The 26,613-nt window shown below is 47.1% G+C and overlaps 1 protein-coding gene across 1 annotated transcript in view; it reads right to left on the reverse strand.

The window, feature by feature from the left end:
• Positions 1-26,613, reverse strand: part of il16 (interleukin 16) — a 125,564-nt gene that overhangs the window by 92,989 nt on the left and 5,962 nt on the right. The window contains exons 2-7 of the mRNA XM_078241880.1: positions 17,924-17,961; positions 17,697-17,822; positions 16,057-16,168; positions 11,647-11,789; positions 5,050-5,160; positions 2,250-2,364 (exon numbers count right to left, since the gene is read on the reverse strand). Of these exons, the coding sequence (XP_078098006.1) occupies positions 2,250-2,364; positions 5,050-5,160; positions 11,647-11,789; positions 16,057-16,168; positions 17,697-17,822; positions 17,924-17,961 (645 nt within the window). The remainder of the gene's footprint in view (positions 1-2,249; positions 2,365-5,049; positions 5,161-11,646; positions 11,790-16,056; positions 16,169-17,696; positions 17,823-17,923; positions 17,962-26,613) is intronic.

Consider the following 26,613-nt stretch of genomic DNA (forward strand, 5'->3'; position numbering starts at 1 on the left):
AGTTTGGCATGCAATTAGTCAGTCCTGTGTTGTAACTTCACCAGGTCGACACCTTGTTTTTAGGTGTGCCTAGTGTTGGTCCTGGCATCCCTCCTGCACCCTTCATTGAGCCAGGGTTGATCCCCTGGCTTGGTGGTTGATGCACTATCAATCAAGCAAAGACTAGTTTGTATGCAAGAACATATAGGCTTTTATTCACAAAAGACTTGGAGCACACCCATGCTGATGAACTGGTCCAGGGACTGAGGCAGGAGGGTGGGGAGCAGTCGCCTTTATACCTGGACCAGGGGGGGGAGGAGTCTCAGGCAGGGTCGGCAGGGGCATGTCCAGGCATGTCACACACACACAGGCAATAAGCTGAACAGTGGTTTACCACAGTGGTAATGGTAGAGTGGGGGATATGCTGGGACATGAGGTTACAGACTGTGGTTGAGTACAATCCTGCTGCTGTTAATGGCCCACAGCACCTCATAGATGCCCTGTCTCGAGTTGCTCGATCTGTTTGAAATCTATCATGGTGGTAGTGCTACACAACAGGACGGAGGGTATCGTCAATGTCAAGATGAGAATTTCTCTCCTCAAATTCTGTGCAGTGGTCACTCCTACTGATGCTGTCATGGACTGATGCATCTGAGCAGGCAGGTTGGTGAGAATGAGGTCAGGTATGTTTTATCCGCTTGTTGGTTCCCTCACTGCTATCTCTTTTAGTGTCGGCCAGTTCGGTCTGTGCTGCTGAGCCACTCTTGGTGATGGACATTGAAGTCCCCAACCCAGAGTGTCCTTGCCACCCTCAGTGCTTCCTCCAAATGGTGTTCAGTGGAGGAGTACTGATCCATCAGCTGAGGGACGAAGGTACATAGTAATCAGCAGCAGGTTTCCTTGTCCATGTGACCAGATACCACGAGACTTCATGGGGTCCAGAATCGAAGTTGAGGTCTCCCAGGGCAACTGCCTCCCCACTGCATCTCATTGTGCCGCTCGCTGCTGGGTCTGTCCTGCCGGTGGGACAGGACATATCCAGGGATAGTGGTGTTGGGCTCTGGGACATTATCTGTAAGGTATGATTCTGTGAGAATGACTCTGTCAGGCTGTTAACTGACCAGTCTGTGAGACGGTTCTCTCCGGCAGGGCTGACAAAGCTGGGATTAACGGGTGGTCTGTCCAGTATCATTGCTTTTTGTTTTCTTTTTAATGGTTGGACACAACTGAGTGGCTAACTCGGCCATTTCAGAGCCAATCACATTGCTGTGGCTCTGGAGTCACATGTAGGCCAGACCAGGTAAGGACGGCAGATTTCCTTCTCTAAGGGGCATTAGTGAACCAGATGGGTTTTAACATCAATACACAATGGCTTCATGGTCATCACTAGACTTTCAAAGATATTTTATTGAATTCAACTCCCATCGGACCCCCCCCACCCCCCCGACCCATTACACTGCGTCCCCGGCCCATCACACTGCCCCCCCCCGACCCGTCACACTGCCCCCCCCCCCCCGACCCGTCACACTGCCCCCCCCCCCGACCCGTCACACTGCCCCCCCGACCCGTCACACTGCACCCCCCACCCCCCATGACCCATCACTGCCTCACTCCATGACCCATCACCCCCCCATCCCGACCCCTCAATGCTGGCGCAAGCGCAGTCCCAAATGTCCCAAAGCACCCTCACTGTGAGTGACGGATACAATTTGGGTTCCCAACTCTGGGTGCGGGTCGGGTCGATTCCTGAGAAGGCCATCTCAATCCATAATGTGGAGATGCTGGCATTGGACTGGGGTGGGCACAAATAAAAGCCAGTCACCTGATGACGGAGCAGCGCTCCGAAAGCTCGTGATTCCAAATAAACCTGTTGGACTTTAACTTAGTGTTTGTCAGACTTCTTACGGTGCCCACCTCAAACCAAACAGTGTGTGTGTAGAATCTTCATTACCTGATTGGATGATCCTTGCCTATCATTAAAATAGTTGTTTCCTGCCTCCAATTTTTAAAAACCATTTTCCACAACTGGTAGGCAGCCGTTTGCAATGAATTATTTTCCACAACACATCATGTTTCATGCCCCTCTGATTTCTCTGCAATATTTCCCCGAGCGGTGAATTTCGCGAGGGCAGCCCTGCGAGGTTGGCAAGCCCAGTTATTGAGATGTAAAGAGACCCTTCAACAAACACACGCTGAACTTGCCCAGTCGTGTTCTTTGTTACGGTGCATGCAGGAAAGTTGCGGGAAGAGAAGCGGTTGAGTTTTCAGACCTTCCATTAGCCGTCCGTCTGCAGCAGCTGCTCCATCCGGGTATATTGTCTTTACAAAGATTCCCATTGGTCCGTAAACACTGTCTGTTCCTCCAACCACACTGAATCCTAGGCCCTGGAAGAATTATCATTGTCACATTCCTCACTCGGTAAATTGCTGAGAAATTATAAAATTTAACATTCTTCTCGCACCTCGTCACATTTAGATATCTCAGGTGGTCACACTATAACGTCGTGGAATATATTTGTGAAGGGGCAGAAATTGGGCTTTGTTAGATTTGTTTTACGGGTGCAAAACAGGCGTAATGAGAACCATAGTATAATGGAAAAATATGGCTGCTGGAATCTGAAACCAAAACAGAAAATGCTGGAAAATCCCCACAGGTCATGTCCGCCCGAGGTTCATACAATCCCGCCCGAGGCCAACAGAGAATGCTGTTCTCCAAGCCTCACCCACCCCCGGAATCGGGGCCGGCGTGCCGGTAAAATTCCACCCAGTGTTTCAAATCAGGATCATCCAGACTCAAAACGTTGGCTCTATTCTCTCTCCACAGATGCTGTCAGATGCAATGAAAACCAATTTTGGGACCAATGTCCTCTACCCCAGAGACACCTGAAAAGTGTGGCGTGTCAGCTGTGGCTCAGTTTTTACCAGTCTTGTCTCTAACTCACAGCATTCTAGGTTCAAGTCCCATAGCAGAGCTTCAGCACAAAGTCCAGGTAGACAATCTCAGGCAGTGCCTGCAGGATCGCCGCTGTCTTTTGGATGAGATTTTAAACCAAGGCCCCATTTTCCCGCCTGGGTGGCACGATTGCCAACAGGAGCTGGGGAGTTATGCCCTGGTGTCCTGGCCAATATTTACCCCTCAAAAAAACATAAAAATAAATAGATTATCTGGCCATGATCAGTTCAATAAGTACTTCACTTCACTGGCTGTAAAGCACTGTGAGACAGCGGCAGGCTGTGAACAATATGGTGTGTGGAACTTGTTTGTGAACTGGGCGGCAAGGTGGCACAGTGACTAGCACTGCTGCCTCACAGCTCCAGGGACCTGGGTTCGATTCCCGGCTTGGGTCACTGTCTGTGTGGAGTTTGCACTTTCTCCCCGTGTCTGTGTGGATTTCTTCCGGGTGCTCCATTTTCCTCCCACAGTCCAAAAATGTGCAGATTAGGTTGATTGGCCATGCTAAATTGCCCCTTAGTGTCCCAGGATGTGTAGATTAGAAGGATCAGTGGGGTAAATATGTGGGGTTGTGAGATAGGGCCTGGGTGGGATTGTTGTCGGTGCAGGCTCGATGGGCTGCATGGCCTCCTTCTGCACTGTAGGGATTCTAACACTGCATAAATGTAAGTCCTCCTTTCTTTATTAAAAGGCTTCCCAACCAGCTGTCAGGTTGGCCACCTAAAAGTGGAAAGAACGTACGCTAATGAGGGGCCTAATGCCTGTGGAACTTGGATTCTCTTGCTACCAGCAGGCTTTGGGCCTACTCATTTTCCAGGTGTGGGTTTGGCCTAGTAAGCGCCCACCACTGAAAAGGGCAATACGTTTTTAAAATATTCACGTGGAGGGAGGAAGAACTGGAACGCTTCTACTGACTCCGTGACACTCCTGATGGCCATATAATAGCCACAGTTCACCTTTCCCTCCTGCTCCCCTCCACCTTCCAGCACTTAGTCTTGTTGGTTGAGGCAAGTGGCCTGAAATTGGGTTTCTGAGATGGGTGAGCCGCATCTGTGGAGATGCCCAGCCAAAATGTCCTTCATTACTAGAGGGATGGAGTTTAAAAACAGCGAGGTTATAGTGCAGCTGTATAAGGTGCTGGTGAGGTCACACCTGGAGTACTGTGTACAGTTTTGGTCTCCTTTCTTGAGAAAAAATATACTGGCACTGGAGGGGGTGCAGAGGAGATTCACTAGGTTGATTCCGGAGTTGAGAGGGTTGGCTTATGAGGAAAGACTGAGTAGACTGGGGCTATACTCATTGGAATTCAGAAGAATGAGGGGAGATCTTATCAAAACATATAAGATTATGAAGGGAATAGATAAAATAGAAGCAGGGAAGTTGTTTCCACTGGCGGGTGAAACTAGAACTAGGGAGCATGGCCTCAAAATAAAGGGAAGCAGATTTAGGATTGAGTTGAGGAGGAACTTCTTCACAAAAAGGGTTGTGAATCTGTGGAATTCCCTGCCCAGTGAAGCAGTTGAGGCTACCTCGTTGGACGTTTTTAAGGCAAGGATAGATAAATTTTTGATCAGTAAAGGAATTAAGGGTTATGGTGAGTGGGCGGGTAAGTGGAACTGAGTCCACAAAAAGATCAGCCGTGATCTTATTGAATGGCGGAGCAGGTCCGCGGGGCCAGATGGCCTACTCCTGCTCCTAGTTCTTGTGTTCTTATTATGTTCTTAAAATGCCCAATTGAGGCCTGAGGTCCAGTCTTGGGTCAGGCCTGGTGTCAGCTGGCACTAGGCCCAAATGATAGTCATGATGTGGAGATGCCGGCGTTGGACTGGGGGTGGACACAGTAAGTGTTTTAACAACACCAGGTTAAAGTCCAACAGGTTTATTTGCTACCAAATAAACCCGTTGGACTTTAACCTGGTGTTGTTAAAACTCTTACTAGGCCCAAAAGCAGGGATCAGACAAACACAGACCGGAGGTAAACTGCCTGCAAGTTCACATCTCAATGTTCACTTCACGTACAATGAATATTGAGTGGCAATGTCTGAAGGCAATGTTGAAAGGATTTACATCAGTAACTCTTTTCCTTACTTAGAGAAAGAACAGAAAGCAAACCTTACCTTTCCCTGACCTTTCATCAAAACAATGTTTGAAATGACTGATGGTGAAGCATTGGAGCATGAGTGGATTAAATGAGCCGAACTTAAAGACCGAATAGCTCTTGTCATTTTCTGCAGAAAAAGAACACGAATCATAAAGGAATAAAATCCCAAGAGGCGTTCTGTCACATCATTTTAATAGTCAATTAAAGAATAAACCCTCCTTCAGTGCATAACAGAAGGCCACTGCAGATATTGGAGCAGGTTTTCCACTTTTCCACCTGGATGTAAATAACCTCTTCAACAAATGCAACAATTTCAATTCGAACAGCACCTACAAAAGGGTGTCAAATCAGACCAAATTTGACACCAAACCACGTATTAGGATGGGCAGCTTATAACGAGCACCTCAATAGAGTGGTGGAAGCAAAGAGATTTAAGGGAGGAAATTTGAGAGCTTGGGCCCAAGACGGTACAAACTGTGGTGGGACGATTAAAATCAGCAATCTACAAGAGGCCAGAATTGGGGGAATACCAGTGATCTCAGAGTGCTGTCAGGCTTCAGAACGTTCCAGAGGTGAGGAGGGGAAAGGCCATAAAGTGATTTGGATAAAGGAGTTTGAATTTAAATTTGAGGTGTGGCGAACCAGGAGCCAGTGTGTCAGCACAGGGGATGCTGGGTATATACGGCGATTGAGGACAATGGCAGCAATGTTGGACTAAAGGGAAGGCAATGGCCCAGTGGTATTATCGCTAAACTATTAATCCAGAACCCAGCTAATGTCCTGGGGACCTGGGTTCGAATCCCGCCACAGCAGGTGGTGGAATTTGAATTCAATAAAAAATATCTGGAATTAAGAATCTTCTGGTGACCATGAAACCATTGTTGATTGTCAGGAAAAACCCATCTGGTTCATTAATGTCCTTTAGGGAAGGGAATCTGGCATCCTTACCTGGTCTGGCCTATATGTGACTCCAGACCCACAGCAATAAATGCTGGCCCAGCCAGCGACGCCCATGTCCCACAAATGAATAAAAAGAAAGCTAAAGATTATGGAGAATTGAAGGTGGGAGAGCATAGAACCATAGAACCATACAAAATTACAGCTCAGAAACAGGCCTTTTGGCCCTTCTTGTCTGTGCCGAACCATTTTTTGCCTAGTCCCACTGACCTGCACTTGGACCATATCCCTCCACACCCCTCTCATCCATGAACCCGTCCAAGTTTTTCTTAAATTTTAAAAGTGACCCCGCATTTACCACTTTATCCGGCAGCTCATTCCACACTCCCACCACTCTTTGCGTGAAGAAGCCCCCCCTAATATTCCCTTTAAACTTTTCTCCTTTCAGCCTTAACCCATGCCCTCTGGTTTTTTTCTCCCCTAACCTCAGTAGAAAAAGCCTGCTTGCATTCACTCTATCTATACCCATCAAAATCTTAAACACCTCTATCAAATCTCCCCTCATTCTTCTACGCTCCAGGGAATATAATCCCAACCTATTCAATCTCTCTCTGTAACTCAGCTTCTCAAGTCCCGGCAACATCCTTGTGAACCTTCTCTGCACTCTTTCAACCTTATTTACATCCTTCCTGTAACTAGGTGACCAAAACTGTACACAATACTCTAAATTCGGCCTCACCAATGCCTTATATAACCTTGATGTGGAGATGCCGGCGTTGGACTGGGGTAAACACAGTAAGAAGTTTAACAACACCAGGTTAAAGTCCAACAGGTTTATTTGGTAGCAAAAGCCACACAAGCCTTTGGAGCTCCAAGCCCCTTCTTCAGGTGAGTGGGAATTCTGTTCACAAACAGAGCATACAAAGATACAAACTCAATTTACATGAATAATGGTTGGAATGCGAATACTTACAACGAATCAAGTCTTTAAGAAACAAAACAACGTGAGTGGAGAGAGCATCAAGACAGGCTAAAAAGATGTGTATTGTCTCCAGACAAGACAGCCAGTGAAACTCTGCAGGCCCAGGCAACTGTGGGGGTTACAAATTAGGGGTTACACGAGGACGGCCTCAACCGGGATATTGGGTTCATGTCACACTATTTGTAACCCCCACAGTTGCCTGGGCCTGCAGAGTTTCACTGGCTGTCTTGTCTGGAGACAATACACATCTTTTTAGCCTGTCTTGATGCTCTCTCCACTCACGTTGTTTTGTTTCTTAAAGACTTGATTAGTTGTAAGTATTCGCATTCCAACCATTATTCATGTAAATTGAGTTTGTGTCTTTATATGCTCTGTTTGTGAACAGAATTCCCACTCACCTGAAGAAGGGGCTTGGAGCTCCGAAAGCTTGTGTGGCTTTTGCTACCAAATAAACCTGTTGGACTTTAACCTGGTGTTGTTAAACTTCTTATTATATAACCTTACCATAACACTCCAACTTTTATACTCGATACTCCGATTTATAAAGGCCAAAGTACCAAAGGCACTCTTTACGACCCTATCCACCTGTGACATCACTTTTAGGGAATTCTGTACCTGTATTCCCAGATCCCTCTGTTCAACTGCACTCTTCAGAGTCCTACCATTTACCCTGTACGTTCTACTTTGGTTTGTCCTTTCAAAGTGCAATATCTCACACTTGTCTGCGTTAAATTCCATTTGCCATTTTTCAGCCCATTTTTCTAGTTGGTCCAAATCCCTCTGCAAGCTTTGAAAACCTTCCTCACTGTCCACTACACCTCCAATCTTTGTATCATCAGCAAATTTGCTGATCCAATTTACCACATTATCATCCAGATCATTGATATATTGATATATCAGCCGGGTACAAATTGGAAAAGTTGAACCTATAGGTAAGTAAAGCAGGATGAGGGTTTCAGCAGTAAGGGAGTGGAGGCAGGGTGGATACAGGCAAAGTGAGAGAGGGAGATGGAGTGGAGTTGAGTTTGGAAGCTCAATGCAGAGTCAGATGAGATACCGAATACATCGGGAATAGAGAATTGGCAGAAGGAAATGGCGCCAATAAAAGGATTAATATCCCTGTCAGGGAATAATTCACTCTGGTGATTATTTCAGAGCCCAGATGTGGACTCTGTCGATTTATTGCATAGTGTAGGCAGTTGCTGAGGTCGCAGTAACGTGTCTCCATCTGCACCCAGACCTGTCGGCCTATGAAACTTGCTGGGAGCGAGGCAACAATGTCAGGAGAGAGTTTGAGCTGTACCACACTGTGCTTCTGGGCACACAGACTGCTACTATTGGCCTGAATGGACAAGGGAATCGGGAATAAGACATTCAATCCTTTAGGCCAATTTGACCATTCAATTAGATTGTGATTAATCTGTACCTCATAGAATAGAATCTCATAGAATCCCTACAGTGCAGAAAGAGGCCATTTGGCCCATCGAGTCTGCACCAACCCTCCGACCGAGCATCTTCCTCAGGCCCATCCCCTGCCCTATTCCCATTATCCCACACATTTATCCCACGAATCCTCCCTAACCTACACATCTTTAGACACTAAGGGACAATTTTGCATGGCCAATCCACCTAACCTACACATCTTTGGACTGTGGGAGGGAACTGGAGCACCCGGAGGAAACCCACGCAGACACGGGGAGAATGTGCAAACTCCACACAGACTCATTTACTCACCTTAGCTCATCCCTTGAAACCCTTATCCAAAAAGGCTCTATCCATCCCACTCCTAAATGTCACATTCCTCCTCCCACAACAAAATAGCCTTCGGAGTTCCGGATGGGAAAATCAGTTTCCTGATTTCACTTTCAAAGTGTTAAGATTCTGTCCTCTTGATTTCTCATCAGAGGCTTCTCTCCGAACCCTATAGCATCCTTGCAACATTTTAATTACATCTCGAGCTTCTATGCTCGAGGAGTTACGAGCTAAGTTGATGCAACTTGACTTTATAATTTATATATCCTTCCTGGGGCGCGGTGCCAAGAATTGAACATGGTTGCTCCTAATGGGGTCTGACTAATGTTTTGTACACACTGAAGCATGAGTTCCTCCTCTTTGTAATCCAGCCCCTTCGAGATGAAAGCTAACTTTCCATCAGCCGTGTGGATTGTTTTTCTGTAATCTGTCGATTGATTGTGGATGAATGAAAACAAAATGAATACCCTGGTGTTCTGAGCAGTAAATGGGGAAGAGGACCATCGAGGTATTTCACCAGTTGTTCAAGGGGTGTTACACTCACCGAGTGCTGGTTTGGGTTGACGGGAGTGAGTGGCACATTATGATGGCATGAACTAGGCTGATCGGTCCATGGGGTTGTTTGCAAGGTGCCAGTTAACAACACCGCCTAATTGTAAGATCAGTAACACACATAAAGGGATCATCACTCCCCGATATTATATTTATTAGTGTCACAAGTAGGCTTACATTAACACTGCGATGAAGTTACTGTGAAAACCCCTATACGACACACTCCGGTGCCAGCTCGGGTACACTGAGAGAGTATTTAGCATGGCCAATGCACCTAACCAGCACGTCTTTTGGACTGTGGGAGAAAACCCGGAGGAAACCCACGCAGACACAGGGAGAACATGCAGACTCCACACAGACAATGACCCAAGCCGGGAATTGAACCCGGGTCCCAGGCGCTGTGAGGCATCAGTGCTAACCACTGTGCCACCCTGATATGTCAGTCAATATGAAATATTTGGATTACTGGATTCCGCTGTGCATGGATTCCAATATAAACACCAATTTCATTTCACTCAGCCACGCGTAGAAAGGATCATTTGACAAAAAAAATGGTCCCAATCAGGTCCCTGACTCATTGACCTCAGTGTATCTTCACCCATTGGCTCATTGTAGGAGTTGTAAGTTCAGTTTAATTTAAACAAAAGCCATACAACTTACCATTGGGCCAAATAACTTAATTAACAAAAAATGGAAGGAGTACATATTTAGCTAAGAAGTTGCAGTATTGGCCCAAGTTTCCAGTCACAGGGTTGTTGGAGACTGTGTGTACAGTGGCATCCTGTGGAACTCCTGATGCACTGACCTCCAGAAATTTTGAACTTCCAATGGAGAATTTCCTGCTCCCTGGGACCCTCCACAAATGTCTCTGGCTCTAACTCAGTGTAAGAGGTCTAACAACACCAGGTTAAAGTCCAACAGGTATATTTGGTAGCAAAAGCCACTAGCTTTCGGAACAGGCTGTTCCTTCAAAGAGCCGGTCGGAATTACTGAGCGGCACTGAGGTAGGAGAACATTCAAGTGGAAGGACAATCTAATGATGACCGTCGCTCTTCGGAGGATCTGGGCCATCATGGAGCCTCTAGCAACAACGTCAGGACATAGAAACATTGAAACATAGAAACATAGAAAAACTACAGCACAAACAGGCCCTTTGGCCCCACAAGTTGTGCCGAACATATCCCTACCTTCTAGGCCTACCTATAACCCTCCATCCTATTAAGTCCCATGTACTCATCCAGGAGTCTCTTAAAAGTCCCTATTGAGTTTGCCTCCACCACCACTGACGGCAGCCGATTCCACTTGCCCACCACCCTCTGTGTGAAAAACTTCCCCCTAACATTTCCCCTGTACCTACCCCCCAGCACCTTAAACCTGTGTCCTCTCGTAGCAGCCATTTCCACCCTGGGAAAAAGCCTCTGAGAGTCCACCCGATCTATGCCTCTCAACATCTTGTATTCCTCTATTAGGTCTCCTCTCATCCTACGTCTCTCCGAGGAGAAAAGACCGAGTTCCCTCAGCCTATCCTCATAAGGCATGCCACTCAATCTAGGCAACATCCTTGTAAATCTCCTCTGCACCCTTTCAATCATTTCCACATCCTTCCTGTAATGAGGCGACCAGAACTGAGCACATCCTAAATCACTTATAGCTAACACCTCTGAACTGTGTGGTGATGGAGCACAGCAAGATCCCAAAAAGTTAAATAACCAGATCATCTGTTTGCTGATGTTGTTTGAGGACTAAGCATTCAAGGGGAGGTGGTGGCCCATTGGTATTATCGCTAGACTATTAATCCAGAAGCTCAGCTAATGTTTTGTGGACCTGTGTTCGAATCCCACCACGGCAGGTGGTGGAGTTTGAATTCAATACAAAATATCTGGAATTAAGAATCTACTGGTGACCATGAAACCATTCTCAATTGTCAGAAAAACCCATCTGGTTCACTAAAGTCCTTACCTGCTCTGGCCTACATGTGACTCCAGAGCCACAGCAATGTGGTTGACTCTTAACTGCTCTTGGGCAACTAGGGATGGGCAATAAACGTTAGCCAGCGATGCCCATATCCCACGGATGAATAAAAAAAATATTTGCCAGGATTTTCCTTGCCCCTCTTTGAATGATGTTGCGTCTGCCTGAGATGGGACCTCGATTTCATACCTTATTAAAAAGGGACACTTGCAACACTCACACCCACACTGTGAGTTCAATCTCTGCCGTGCAGCCTGAACCTGCAATTGTCAGACCGCAGAGACAACAGAGCTCCCGACTTAGCCACGGCAAACAAATCATTTAGATGCTGCATTCAATTAAAAAACCAGACATGCGCTTAATCAACCATTGCTGTCCGACAAGCTGCGTGACTGAGAGGCAGCCTGTAATTGAGGAATTGTGCAAACTCTGTGCCCCGCTTCCCGTGGAACATCTTACATGGGCACCTCCAGGAGTTTCCAACTGTTGGGAGAGAGACTTCCTGTTGTCACAAAGGGAATGTGTTGGAGGATTTCCACAGAGACCTTGTTTCGTAGCAACCAGAGAATCAACGTGCCTGTCCAACCAATAGGAATTCACTCCTGCCAAAAACAAAAGTTGGAAGTCACTGGAAGACAGGGGGATATTCTAATATTAGCAACAGGTCAAACCCACAGGGACTAGCCAGTAAGCCTGCAGTGATACATCAGCACTGACAGGGCTCGTATTTAGGGTTGAATCATATGTTGACTTTGCATTTGAACATTCCATTCTGATTTATGGATTCCATTGTCCAGATGCTAGTAGTGTTCACAGGACTGTGAACTCTTTATGATACACAGACATACACGCACACACACATATATGCATGCACACACAAACACATGCATGCACATACACAAATACATGCATGTGCACACTCACACATATATACACACATGCATGCACACACACATACACGCGCACATACATACACACACGCATGCACACACATGCATGTATGCGCACACATATACATGCACACATGCATATGCACACATACATATATACACACATACAGATACATGCACACACGTACATATGCACACACACACATATGCACACACAAATATATGTACATACACATATATGCACACAGTCAGATACATACACACACATATATGTACACACACATACATGCACACACACACATGCACGCACACATACATGCACACACACACATACATGCACACATACACATACATGCACACACACAGGAGCACACATGCTGTAGAAAACAACAATGATGGGTAACTTTTTGCAATATCAGCAACACCGAGTCGACAGCTTTACACCTTTTGCCGATTTTCAATTCCACTTTTATTTCAACTGATGGAACTTTATAAATCACTGACAAAGTCTGGGAGTGTTGTAGACAATTTCTGGACACCACACTTCAGGTACAGAGGAGGTTTACCTGGATGTCACGAGGGGTGAGGGGCTTCAGTTATGAAAACGTTGGAAAGATTAAGGCTGTTCTCCTTGGAACACACAAAGCTTAGATGTGACCTGAGCAAGGATTTTGATAGGCTAGAAAGAGAAAAACGATTCTGTCTGGGGACTGGGGCCATAACCAAAGCTCATAGAGTCACGAGTAGAATTTTCCCGTCCCGCCCGCCTGCCATAGGAATCGTAGCAGGCAGGGGGCAAACCCTGCAAAGGTGTGTTGACCTCGGTCGGGATTTTCCAGTTTTGGGGCGAGCTCAGCCAGAAAATCCTGCCCGTTGAGTTTTACAGCACAGAAAGAGGCCCTTCAGCCCATCGTGTCAGTGCCAGCCACCTATCTATTCTCATCCCATTTGCCAGCACTTGGTCTGTAGCCTTGTATGATCATAAAGATGGGGTGGGGGGGGGGGGGGGTGGTTTGGGGGTGAGGGTGGAAGTTTTCCGTGCCCGTTTCAGTGGGTGAGAAAGCTGGTGAGGGTGGAGAATCCAAAGGGAATCCACAAAGAGCTTTTACGCCAGTGGGGTTTCCCGTTTCCTGTTGGAATTGTTCCCCCCCTCCCGCCAATTACCTAATGGGGTTCCCACCATGAAAGGAAGGGAACTCATCATCATAGATTGAAATATCATTATTTTATTTACCCTGCTAATCTCCCTGACACTAGTGTTAATTTAGCATAGCCAATCAACCTAACCCGCATATCTTCGGACTGTGGGAGGAAGCCGGAGCACCCGGAGGAAACCCACGCAGACATGGGGAGAACATGCAAACTCCACACAGGCAGTGACCCAAGCCAGGAATCGAACCCGGGTCCCTGGCGCTGTGAGGCAGCAGTGAGGGAGAATTTAGCATGGCCAATGCACCTAACCTGCACGTCTTTCGGACTGTGGGAGGAAACCGGAGCACCCGGAGGGAACCCACGCAGACACAGGCAGAATGTGCTGACTCAACACAGACAGTGACCCAAGGCCAGGAATCGAACCCGGGTCCCTGGTGCTGTGAGGCAGCAGTGCTAACCACTGTGCTGTCATGCGTGACATCACATTGGCAGTGTTTACAACAAGTCTGGACCAGTGGAGACTTGGCGAATGGTCGCCAGCAGGAGGGCATAGGTAAGTACAGCCCCTCCTGGGGGACGAGGGTCATGTCCGGGCAGTTACCAGCTGGCATTGCCTCCTTGCACTGCCCCCGGCATCGCTAGCTTGATTTCATGGGACACACCTCCAGGATCTTTTTTGACAATGTGTCTAAAGATATGGCAGGCAAAGCTGGCATTGCGGCCAACGGGCTACACACTGATTTTCCCACCTGACTTGACACGGTGAGAACATCCCGCCCTCGGAGGTGTTGGGGTCTGGGACACTACTTGCAAAGGTAAAGCTAGGAAATACTTCTCACAACCAATGGCATGTCTAAAGAACTTTACAGCCACTACTTTTGTAGTGTTACCACTGTTGTAATTTCGGAGATGTGGCAACAAACACGCACACAGCAAACTCCCACAAATAACAAGGTGATAGTGAGCAGATAATCTGTTTTTCAGCAGTTGATTGAGGAATGAATATCAGCCAGGACACCTGACAACCTTAACTCTTCTCTGATATACCATCGTGGGATCTTTTACTTCCACCTGAGTGGGCAGATGGAGTCCTTGGTTCAACATTTCACCCAAACAACGGCACCTCCAACAGTATGAGTCACCCTCAGTACTGCACTGGAATGTCAGCCTTTATTTCTGTGCTCATACCTTAGAGTGGGTCTTGAAATGAGAACCGAGTGACTCAAGGGGTACAGCAGAGATCAGTGCTAGGACCCCAGCTATTTACAATTGATATTAATGATTTAGATGAGGGAACTAAATGTGATATCTCCAAATTTGCAAATGACACAAAGCTGGTGGGAGGGTGAGCTGTGAGGAGGATGCAAAGATACTTCAGTATGATTTGGACAAGTTGAGTGAGTGGGTAAATGAATGGAAGATGCAGCATAATGTGTATAAATGTGAAGTTATCCACTTTGGTAGCAGAAATAGGAAAGCAGATTATTATCTGAATGGCTACAGATTGAGAGAGGAGAATGTGCAATGAGACTTGGATGTCCTTGTACATCAGTCGCTGAAAGTAAGCATGCAGGTGCCAAAGGCAGTGAAGAAGGCAAATGGTATGTTGGCCTTCATCGCGAGACGATTCAGGTACAGGAGCAGGGACATCTTGCTGCAGTTATACAGGGCCTTGGTGAGGCCACACCTGGAATATTGCAGTGCAGTTTTGATCTCCTTATCTGAGGAAGGATGTTCTTGCTCTAGAGGGAGTGCAGAGAAGGTTTCTCAGACTGATCCCTAGGATGGTGGAACTAATGTATGAGGAGAGGTTGAGTTGGTTAGGATTGTATTAGCTGGAGTTTAGAAGAATGAAGGGTGATCTCATAGATACCTATAAAATTCTAACAGGACTAGGCAGGGTAGATGCAGGTAGGATGTTCCCAAAGGCAGGGGAGTCCAGAACCAGTGGTCACAGTCGGAAGGTACAGGGTAAACCATTTAGGACTGAGATGAGGAGAAATGTCTTCACCCAGAGAGTAGTCAGCCTGTGGAACTCTCTATCACTGAAAATAGTTGAGACCAAAACATTGTATGTTTTCAGGAAGGGGTAAGATATAGCTCTTGAGGCTAAAGGGATATGAGGGGAAAGCAGGAACAGGTTACTGAGTTGATCATAATGATTGGTGGAGTTGGCTCGAAGGGCCGAATGGTTTACTCCTACTGCTATTTCCTGTTTCTAAGATGCTGCCAACTGCACGTCCAATCCAGTGGTGAAAGCTTCTTTCATAAAGAATTTTGGAAAGGCGCTGAACTTGTGCATGAGGAACTTGCAGGGTTACAGATGAAAGAAGGGAATGTGGTTTGAAACACAATTGTTCCTCCAAAGAGCCAGGTAGGCAGCAAAACAAGGAACGGCCTCCTTCTGTGCAGTGAGTGGCTTTGAGTTGATGAGTTCAGTGGATATAAATATCAGGAGAGGTATGAGTGATTGTGGATTCATTAGCAGCTTTTTTTATATTGATGCACAGTATCGATGTAGCCCTCTGCGTTGTGTACAGTTCAGGGCAGCCATCAGTCATGCCGTTCTTCTCTACACCCCCGTTTGGTTCCATTCTCTACGTTACAGAAATTTTGGATTCAAATCTCTAACTTGGTGAAATACATCCTGATTACAGCATTCTGCTGGAAATAAGTGAATTAAACAGTGTACACAGCAGACCCGCCACTGCGTGGGGTGTTGACACAGCTAATGAGAAATATCTCACATCAACTGAATTCCACCTTGCCATTTCAACCCATTTCCCGCCCCATTTTCTCCCTCCTTTTCTCATTGTTGGTCAATTACCTGTTGAATTACATCGGATCCTTCGACATGGAAGTGCTGTCCGTGGACAGCAGGATTTAATAAACCTTCCTTTATTCAGCTCCACTCCAGCTGACACTTCTGTTTTGTGTTCCTACAGGAAATCAAAAGCACAACATGAATATAAAAAGCATTGGAGGCTTTAACATTGACCAGAATCTGAACTGAACCAGCCATATAAACACTGTGGCTGGGAATCCAGTAGACGGCAACTCACCTCCTGATCTCCCAAAGCCTGTCCACCATCTACAAGGCACAAGTCAGGAGTGTGATGGAATACTCTCCACTTGCCTGGATGGGTGCAGCTCCAACAACACTCAAGAAGATCAATACCATCCAGGACAAGGCAGTCCACTTGATTGACACCCCATGCACCACCTTAACCATTCACTCCTTCCACCACTGAAGCTCTGCTATGTAAAGATGAAATGCAACAACTCCACAAGATTTCTTTGACAGCATCTTCCAAATACACAGCCGCCATGGTAGCACAGTGGTTAGCACTGCTGCCTCACAGCACCAGGAACCCGGGTTCAATTCCTAGCTTGGGTCACTGTCTGTGCGGAGTCTGCACATTCTCCCCATGTCTGTGTGGGTTCCCTCCGGGTGCTCCAGTTTCCTCCCACAGTCTGAAAGACGTGCTGGTTAGGTGCATTGGCCATGCTAAATTCTCCCTCCGTGTACCCGAACAGGCGCCGAAGTGGCGACTAGGGGATTTTCACAGTAACTTCATTGCAGTGTTAATGTGAGCCTACTTGTGACACTAATAAATAAAACTTAATATTTAAAACAAATGCATGGGAACCCTACCATTTGCATGATTCCTCCTCCAAGCCACATGCAGGGAACAATATCATTATTCCTTCACTGTCACTGGGACAACAGTCTGAAATTCACTCCCTGGCAGCACTGTGGTGTAGAGATGTCAACAGGACAGCAGAGGTTTAAGAAGTGGCTCACTGGTACCTTTTGCCAAGCCCAATATGCACCCATCTTAAAGTTAAAGTTTATTTATTAGTTACAAGTAGGCTTACATTAACTGAGGGAGAATTTAGCATGGCCAATGCATCTAACCCACACATCTTTGGACTGTGGGAGGAAACCGGAGCCCCCAGAGGAAACCCACGCAGACACGGAGAGAATGTGCAAACTCCACACAGACAGAGAGCCACACTGGGAGTCGAATCTGGATCCCTGGCACTGTGAGGCAGCAGTGCTATCCACTGTGCCACCATGCCGTCTGATGTGATGTACACTGACCTGATATACATCCCACCTGATTTACACTGGCCCATCAGACACTCAACAATTAGACACCAACTTGTTATGCATCGACTGTATAACAGTGGGATCTATGACTGTGAGGTTCTGGTGGGTGGCTGTATGAAGTTGGGGGGATGGGGCAGAGATATTAGAGTGGGGGGTCGTGAGTGAGCATAACTGTGGGGGAACAGGAGATGGGTATACCTTTGGGAATCAGTAGGCAGGAGTTAACAAGCAGTTCATCTGTTACTGACTTGCACTCCTGCCATGTTTAAAGATTAAATTTCATCCCCCTGAGCTTCTGACTGCACCCACAATACACTGATAGAGAATAAGTGTGAGTTCAGCTGAATCCTCACCTTATTGTATGCCTGTGACATGTTCTCCACACAGTTAGCTTGTTCAGCTGCGGTGTCCGGGTTTTCCTCTGGAGTTGAGTCTGATACTGGGCGGGATGACTCATTCTCTTTGTGCCCAGTAAATTGCTGAAAGGACAGGGGCAGCAGTAAGTATTGGAATTTAGCGCCAAATTCTTAAAACAAGGATTATTTCATAGCTGACGGAAAATAAAGCTTGTTGACCTTACAGTTAACACGTTTAAAATACCTTCAAAATACTGGAAATCTGAAACAAAATAGAAAATGCTGGAATGCTCAGCACAGAAGATTCGGCACATCTGGAAACAATGGCAGGACCATGGACACCATCGAGTGAACCTAACTATTACTAAACTCTGCATCCGTCCTCGCAACGAGGGAGATCAAGTATGGAACACTGCCATGACCCCGAGTTTCCGGCGACCTGTCACTTTGATTCTCCACCTTACTCTCACACTGACATCTCTGTCCTTGACCTGCTGCACTCCAATGACTTCAACGCAAGATTCTAGAAAAGTATCTCATAGAAACATTGAAACTAGAAGCAGGAATGGGCCTTCGTGCCTGCTCCGCCATTCATTATGATCATGGCTGATCATCAAATTCAATAGCCTGGTGCCCCCTTCCCCCCATATCCCTTTAGCACCAAGAGCTATGTCTAATTTCTTCCTGAAATCAGACAACATTTTGACCTCAACTACTTTCTGTGTCCACACATTCACCACTCTCTGAGTGAAGAAATTTCTCCTCACCTCAGTTCTAATAGGTTTACCCCTTATCCTCAAACTATGACCCCCTAGTCCTGGACTCCTCCACCTTTGGGAACATTCTTTCTGAATCTACCCTGCCTAACCCTGTCAGAATTTTATACGTTTCTATGGGATCCCCTCTCACTTTTCTGAACTCCAGTGAATATAATCCTAACCGACTTAGTTTCTCCTCATATGACAGATCTGCCATCCCAGGAATCAGCCTGGTAAACCTTCGCTGCACTTCCTCTATAGCAAGGCCATCCTCCCTCAGACAAGGACACCAAGACTGCGCACGAGACTCCAGGTGTGCCCTCACCAAAGCCCTATATAATTGTAGTAAAACATCTTTATTCCTGTATTCAAATCCTCTCGCTATGAAGACCAACATACCATTTACCTTCTTTCCTGCCTGTTGTACCTGCACGCTCATCTTTCCATGAGACACTTCACAACTTACTAAACTCAACATTGAGTTCAACAATTTCAGATTGTAAACTCAATCCTTTTCTGTTTGCATTTCTTTGCTGCTTTTGTGTTTTCTCTTATTTTCACTTTCAGACAATAACACATCTGCTCAGGCATATCTTTTATTTATTTTCTTGATTCTGTTGTGGTGTGAGGTATCATGATGAGGGAACAGCAATTCATTGAAGGAAAGTTAAACTATACATGAACCAGCTCAGGACAGATACAGGTCTAAGAACAAAGAACAAAGAACAATACAGCACAGGAACAGGCCCTTCGGCCCTCCAAGCCCGCACCGCTCCCTGGTCCAAACTAGACCATTCTTTTGTATCCCTCCATTCCCACTCCATTCATGTGGCTATCGAGATAAGTCTTAAACGTTCCCAGTGTGTCCGCCTCCACCACCTTGCCCGGCAGCGCATTCCAGGCCCCCACTACCCTCTGTGTAAAATACGTCCTTCTGATATCCGTGTTAAACCTTCCCCCCCTCACCTTGAACCTATGACCACTCGTGAACGTCACCACCGACCTGGGAAAAAGCTTCCCACCGTTCACCCTATCTATGCCTTTCATAATTTTATACGCCTCTATTAGGTCACCCCTCATCCTCCGACTTTCCAGTGAGAACAACCCCAGTTTACCCAATCTCTCCTCATAACTAAGTCCTTCCATATCAGGCAACATCCTGGTAAACCTCCTCTGCACTCTCTCTAAAGCCTCCACGTCCTTCTGGTAGTGTGGCGACCAGAACTGGGCGCAGTACTCCAAATGCGGCCGAACCTCCAACTCCCGGGCTCATACTGCAGGTTCCCTCCTACCAGGACCCACGTCCCAACAGGTTTGCACGCTTTCTCCTGATAGGCTCCTGGTGGGTCCTCTGACCCGCGAACACCTGCCCCTTAAAGGGGGCCGTGCCACCGCAGTTTCTTTCCTTGCCCCATCACCATTCCCCTTGGCCCCTGTGAGGCTAACTGTTCTGTCATTCCATCTCTCCTGTCTCCCACCCTATCACAGACCTTCATCTGTCCTTGTCCCGTCCACCCCTGGCCCAAAGCCTATCACATCTCGAACTTTTACCTGTCCTGATGGAAGGTAAGCGATCGAAACATTAATTCTGTTTTTCTCTCTCCACAGATGCTGCCAGACCAGCTGAGTGTTTCCGGAATTTTCTGTTTTCATTTCAGATTTGCGGTCGTCTGCTTTTCGGTTGGATGATGTCATTTGGGTGAGCGTTAGAACGATAATGCCGGTGGGTGACACGGTGGCACAGTGGTTAGCACTGCTGCCTCACTGCTCCAGGGACCCGGGTTCAATTCCCGGCTTGGGTCACCGTCTGTGTGGAATTTGCACATTCTCCCCGTGTCTGTGGGGTTTCCTCTGGATGCTCCGATTTCTTTCCAGTCCGAAAGGTGTGCGGGTTAGATCCATTAGCCATGCTAAATTGTTCCTGAGTGTCTCGGGGTGCGTAGGTTAGAGGACTTAGCAGGATAAGGCCTAGGTGGGATTGTGGTCGGTGCAGACTCGATGGACCGAATGGCCTCCTTCTGCACTGTAGGGTTTCCATGATCAGGCTATATTCATTGGAGCAGAGGGAAAATCTAATCAGGAATTTCAGGAGAGGTGGGAGGCTATTTCTACTGTTGGTAAACAAGTAACAAGGGGGGAAAAAAATTAGGATTTATGACAGAAACATTCAGGTTGACTGAAACAGAGTTGGAAAGCTAACTTGGAAACCGGACCAACAGCCCGGCCAATATTTAATTCAATTGACCCAACTCTGCTCGAACATTCATTTGTACAAATGTGACTCAGGCATAATGGTGTTTATTGTATGTGAGGAAGACTTTATCTATCTTTTATTTGAAGCCAAAAAGGGAGCTGCACAGATGGAGGGAATTTAATTTAGATTAGTTTGAGTTAGTCTGACTGCCAAGTGGGACCCATGGTAGTTGAGAAACAAAGTTATATCCAGCTTTCATTCTCACAGCTGATGGGAAATCATTCTGCACTGTTAAACCACTTTAAACATCTCCCAGGGTGGACAGCTGCCTCACTGATGGACTGAGCGCTGCCACCTCCTCAGCCCCTCACCACTCTGCAGTTTACCACCCAGCTCACTGTTTCTTGCCCTCACTGTGGATCACTCGGACAAAGCTGTGTCCAGCCGGAGGAGGTCTCTTTTTCTCTCTCTCTCTCTCTCTCGCAGCAGGTCCCAGGAGCGATTGGGAGCTCTGTCAGAGAGTTGACTCATTTGCAAACGAATAAGGGAAGCGAATTTGGAAAACAACAACTAAAACTTTCCACTCAGAGGAGAGTAACCTCTGCTTCCAGCTCCTCTCAGGAAAAGGTACAGAAAATAATCTAACTGCCAAAGAAAGGAAAAAGAAATGAAGCTAAAAATAAATGAGTCTAAGGGGAGATGGGCGGCACGGTGCCACAGTGGTTAGCACCGCTGCCTCACAGCGCCAGGGACCCCGGGTTCAATTCCCGGCTGGGTCACTGTCTGTGTGGAGTTTGCACATTCTCCCCGTGTCTGCGTGGGTTTCCTCCGGGTGCTCCGGTTTCCTCCCACAGTCCAAAGATGTGCGGGTTAGGTTGATTGGCCATGCTAAATTGCCCCTTAGTGTCAGGGGGATTAGCAGGGTAAATAAGTGGCATTACGGGGATAGGGCCTGGGTGGGTTTGTTGTTGGTGCAGGCTCGATGGGCTGAATGGCCTCCTTCTGCACTGTAGGGATTCTATGATAAGAGTTCATGATTCGAAATGAAGACCTTTGAATCATTCAGGGTCACCTCGAACATCCAATCCTGGGTGACCCACAGCCCTGGGTTGGAGCCAATCATCTGGTCCCGGTCTCACAACAACTCAAATTTAAAATTCATATCTTGTTTTCAAATTGACCTGAGACTTCACTCCCCCTTATCTCCGTGTCCTTCTCCGGACATTGTACCCTCAGCTATCGAGGCCAGAAGTTCTGGAATTCCGTCCCTAAACGTTGCAATGATGAAAGTGGGGACATTGAGGAGGAAAGGGGGGAACTTAGAGCAACACACAGGCGCAACACCACCACTACAGGCGCAACAGTACATGCAGAGCCTCTCGGGGCTCTTTCTGAGAAGATTATATCTCCTTGATCTCATCACGGAGGGTTCACCATTGCATTAGATACATGACAGATACCCTATCTGGGGCAAGCCTGAGTTCACTCCAGTTCCACATGTCCCCAGCAAAGCACAGAGAGAAGGAAAAAAAAAGAGAGGGAGAAAATATAAGCGGAGGAGAGAGAGAGAGAAAGGAAAGGGAGGGAGGAGGGAGACATGGTAAGAAAGAGGGAAGCGGAGGGAGGGAGAAAATGAAACAGATAGAGAGAGAGGAGTGTGGAGGGATATGGTCCAAGTGCAGGTCAGTGGGACTAGGCAAAAAATGGTTCGGCACAGACAAGAAGGGCCAAAAGGCCTGTTTCTGAGCTGTAATTTTCTATGGTTCTATGGTTCTAGGAGGGAGGGAGAGAGATGAGTGAGAAAGAGAGAAGTGCAGAGAGAGAGAACATGAAAGTGATAGAGAGAGGGGTGGGAGAGGGAGAGATGAGTAAGAAATAGAAAAGAGGAGAGAGAGAGAGAACATGAAAGAGAGAAAGAGGATAAGGAGAGAGGAGGGGGCAACATAGAACATAGAACATAGAACAGTACAGCACAGAACAGGCCCTTCGGCCCACGATGTTGTGCCGAGCTTTATCTGAAACCAAGATCAAGCTATCCCACTCCCTATCATCCTGGTGTGCTCCATGTGCCTATCCAATAACCGCTTAAATGTTTCTAAAGTGTCTGACTCCACTATCACTGCAGGCAGTCCATTCCACACCCCAACCACTCTCTGCGTAAAGAACCTACCTCTGATATCCGTCCTGTATCTCCCACCACGAACCCTATAGTTATGCCCCCTTGTAATAGCTCCATCCACCCGAGGAAATAGTCTTTGAACGTTCACTCTATCTATCCCCTTCATCATTTTATACACCTCTATTAAGTCTCCCCTCAGCCTCCTCCGCTCCAGAGAGAATAGCCCTAGCTCCCTCAACCTTTCCTCATATGACCTACCCTCCAAACCAGGCAGCATCCTGGTAAATCTCCTCTGCACTCCTTCCAGCGCTTCCACATCCTTCCTATAGTGAGGTGACCAGAACTGCACACAATATTCCAAATGTGGTCTCACCAAGGTCCTGTACAGTTGCAGCATAACCCCACGGCTCTTAAACTCCAACCCCCTGTTAATAAAAGCTAACACACTACAGGCCTTCTTCACAGCTCTATCCACTTGAGTGGCAACCTTTAGAGATCTGTGGATATGGACCCCAAGATCTCTCTGTTCCTCCACAGTCTTCAGAACCCTACCTTTGACCCTGTAATCCACATTTAAATTTGTCCTACCAAAATGAATCACCTCACATTTATCAGGGTTAAACTCCATTTGCCATTTTTCAGCCCAGCTTTGCATCCTATCTATGTCTCTTTGCAGCCTACAACAGCCCTCCACCTCATCCACTACTCCACCAATCTTGGTGTCATCAGCAAATTTACTGATCCACCCTTCAGCCCCCTCCTCTAAGTCATTAATAAAAATCACAAAGAGCAGAGGACCAAGCACTGATCCCTGCGGCACACCGCTAGCAACCTGCCTCCAATCCGAAAATTTTCCATCGACCACCACCCTCTGTCTTCGGTCAGACAGCCAGTTGCCTATCCAATCGGCCAACTTTCCCTCTATCCCACACCTCCTCACTTTCATCATAAGCCGACCATGGGGGACCTTATCAAACGCCTTACTAAAATCCATGTATATGACATCAACTGCCCTACCTTCATCAACACACTTAGTTACCTCCTCAAAAAATTCTATCAAATTTGTGAGGCACGACTTGCCCTTCACGAATCCGTGCTGACTATCTCGGATTAATCCGCATCTTTCTAAATGGTCGTAAATCCCATCCCTAAGGACCCTTTCCATCAATTTACCAACCACCGAAGTAAGACTAACCGGTCTATAATTACCAGGGTCATTTCTATTCCCTTTCTTAAACAGAGGAACAACATTCGCCATTCTCCAGTCCTCTGGCACCATCCCCGTGGACAGCGAGGACCCAAAGATCAACGCCAAAGGCTCTGCAATCTCATCCCTTGCCTCCCAAAGAATCCTAGGATACATTTCATCATGAGTAAGAAAGAGAGAAGAAGAGAGAGAGAGACAACATGAGAGACAGAGAGAGAGGAGTGTGGGGAGCAGAGGGAGAGATGAGTAAGAAAGAGAGGAAAGAGAGAGAACATGAAAGAGATAAAGAGAGGGGAGGAAGAGAGGAGAGGGAGGGAGGGGAGACGAGTAAGAAAGCGAGGAGAGAGAAAGAAGGGAAGAGAGAGAGGGGGTGTGGAGAGGGCTGGATACTGAGATCTGTTATCAGCTTCTTTTAGGGGTTGACTTCCTACAGGAACAGGTGCTGTTGATGCTTCCCTGTAGGTACATGGTGCCTCAATCTGTATGTCAGCGCACCTTTCCCCAGGAGACAGACGCAATTCATTTATTCACTGGCAGTCCAGTGTCTCTCACACGATAAAGCAACCCAGGACATTTCACATCATCATACGAAGATGGAGACAGAGGCAAAGAACATAACAACAGATCAGCAAAACTTTGGTCACAAAAGGCTAGGCCTTATTGATGGTCTTAAGGTAAAAGAGAAGGAGTTGGAGAGACTGAAAGGAAGGAAAATTTCAGAGCTTTAGCCTAGATGATTGAAACTGTGATTGTTTCATTGAGGGGGAACTTCACCAGAGACCTGAGTAAGAGAAACGGTGAGTCCTGGGCAGGGTTGTGGGGATGGAGGAAGTTTCAGAGATAGAGAAGGTTCAGGCCATGAAAAGATTTCAATCACAACAATGAGATTCTTTAATTGATGGCCCCAGGGGCCAGGAGCCAATGTGAGCATCAACGCTGCTGAAGGGTTATTGGGTGATCCGAATCTCCTGGAAGCTTGGCAGGAGATCATTGGAATAACTCAGTGTTATTAAGGCATAACTGAGAGTTATGTGGGCAATGTTACAATGGAAGAGGAATTAGGCAGTTTCTGTTATTTCACAGATATATATGGTCCAAAGCTGGTCTGAGCTCAAATAGGGGTCAAGTTTGGGTCAACTTGAAGCAGTGACTGGGGAGGGAGTGGAATCGTTTCTTATTCTCTCAGGGGATGTGACCGTCGCCAGCGAGGTCAGTGTTTGCTGCTCATTCCTAATTGCCCTCGAGGAGGTGGTGGTGAGCAGCCTTCTTGAACCTCTGCAGTCTCTGAGTTCATGTTGTCCAAGACCTAACTGGACCTTTAAGCGGCTGTAAGAGCCTCATCCTTTCTCTGACAACATTTTACCCACTGCAGGGGGAGGCCTACATCATCTGGGAAGCCTGGCAGCTTTAACTGCACGGGATGCTGTCGGGCAAGAGTGGGGTACCTACTTTGTGGGTCCCATGTGGCCATTGGATGCACGCCCTCAGGAGCATCCTTCCTCCTTTACACTCCCGCATCATCCCCGCCAACCGGCCTCTTATAGTTCACCCCCACCCCTCTCACCGGGGCCTGGCGATACCTCCAACTCATCTAGAGTCTGGGCTCCTCTTCATTGTGTTTGCCTGTAGTGCCAGCAGTGGCCACCGCTCCAGCCTGGCGCCACTGGTCTCATGATAGAGGAAGGAGTCTCCCCTTACAGCAAGTAAAGCAGCTCCCAGTGTTAAATTACTGGGGACCAGCCGTCACTATGGTGCGCCTACCAGTTTTGATTTGATTTATTATTGTCACCTGTATTAGTATACAGTGAAAAGTATTGTTTCTTGCGCACTATACAGACAAAGCATACCATTCATAGAGAAGGAAAGGAGAGCGTGCAGAATGTAGTGTTACAGTCATAGCTAGGGTGTAGAGAAAGATCAACTTAATGTGAGGTAGGTCTATTCAAAGGTCTGATGGCAGCAGGGAAGAAGCTGTTCTTGAGTCGGTTGGTACGTGACCTCAGACTTTTGTATCTTTTTCCTGACGGAAGAAGGTGGAAGAGAGTGTGTCCGGGATGCGTGTGGTCCTTGATTATGTCGGCTGTTTTTCCGAGGCAGCGGGAAGTGTAGACAGAGTCAGTGGATGGGAGGCTGGTTTACGTGATGGACTGGGCTTCATTCATGACCCTTTGTAGTTCCTTGCGGTCTTGGGCAGAGCAGGAGCCTTACCAAGCTGTGATACAATCAGAAAGAATGCTTTCTATGGTGCATCTGTAAAAATTGGTGAGAGTCGTAGTGGACATGCCAAATTTCCTTAGTCGTCTGAGAAAGTAGAGGCGTTGTTGGGCTTTCTTAACGATAATGTCGGCATGGGGGGGACTAGGACAGGTGATTTGGACACCTAAAAACTTGAAGCTCTCACTGACATTTTCATAAAAGCATAGAATCCAACAGTGCAGAAGGAGGCCATTCGGCCCATCGAGTCTGTACCAACCACAATCCCACCCAGGCCCTATTCCCTCAACCCCACACATTTACCCTGCTAATCCCCCTGACACTAGGGTCAATTTAGCATGGCCAATCCAACTAACCCGCACATCTTTGGAGTGTGGGAGGAAGCCAGAGCACCCGGAGGAAACCCAAGCATACATGGGGAG

This window comes from Mustelus asterias, chromosome 24, assembly GCF_964213995.1.
Source record: "Mustelus asterias chromosome 24, sMusAst1.hap1.1, whole genome shotgun sequence".
NCBI classification, from domain to species: domain Eukaryota; kingdom Metazoa; phylum Chordata; class Chondrichthyes; order Carcharhiniformes; family Triakidae; genus Mustelus; species Mustelus asterias.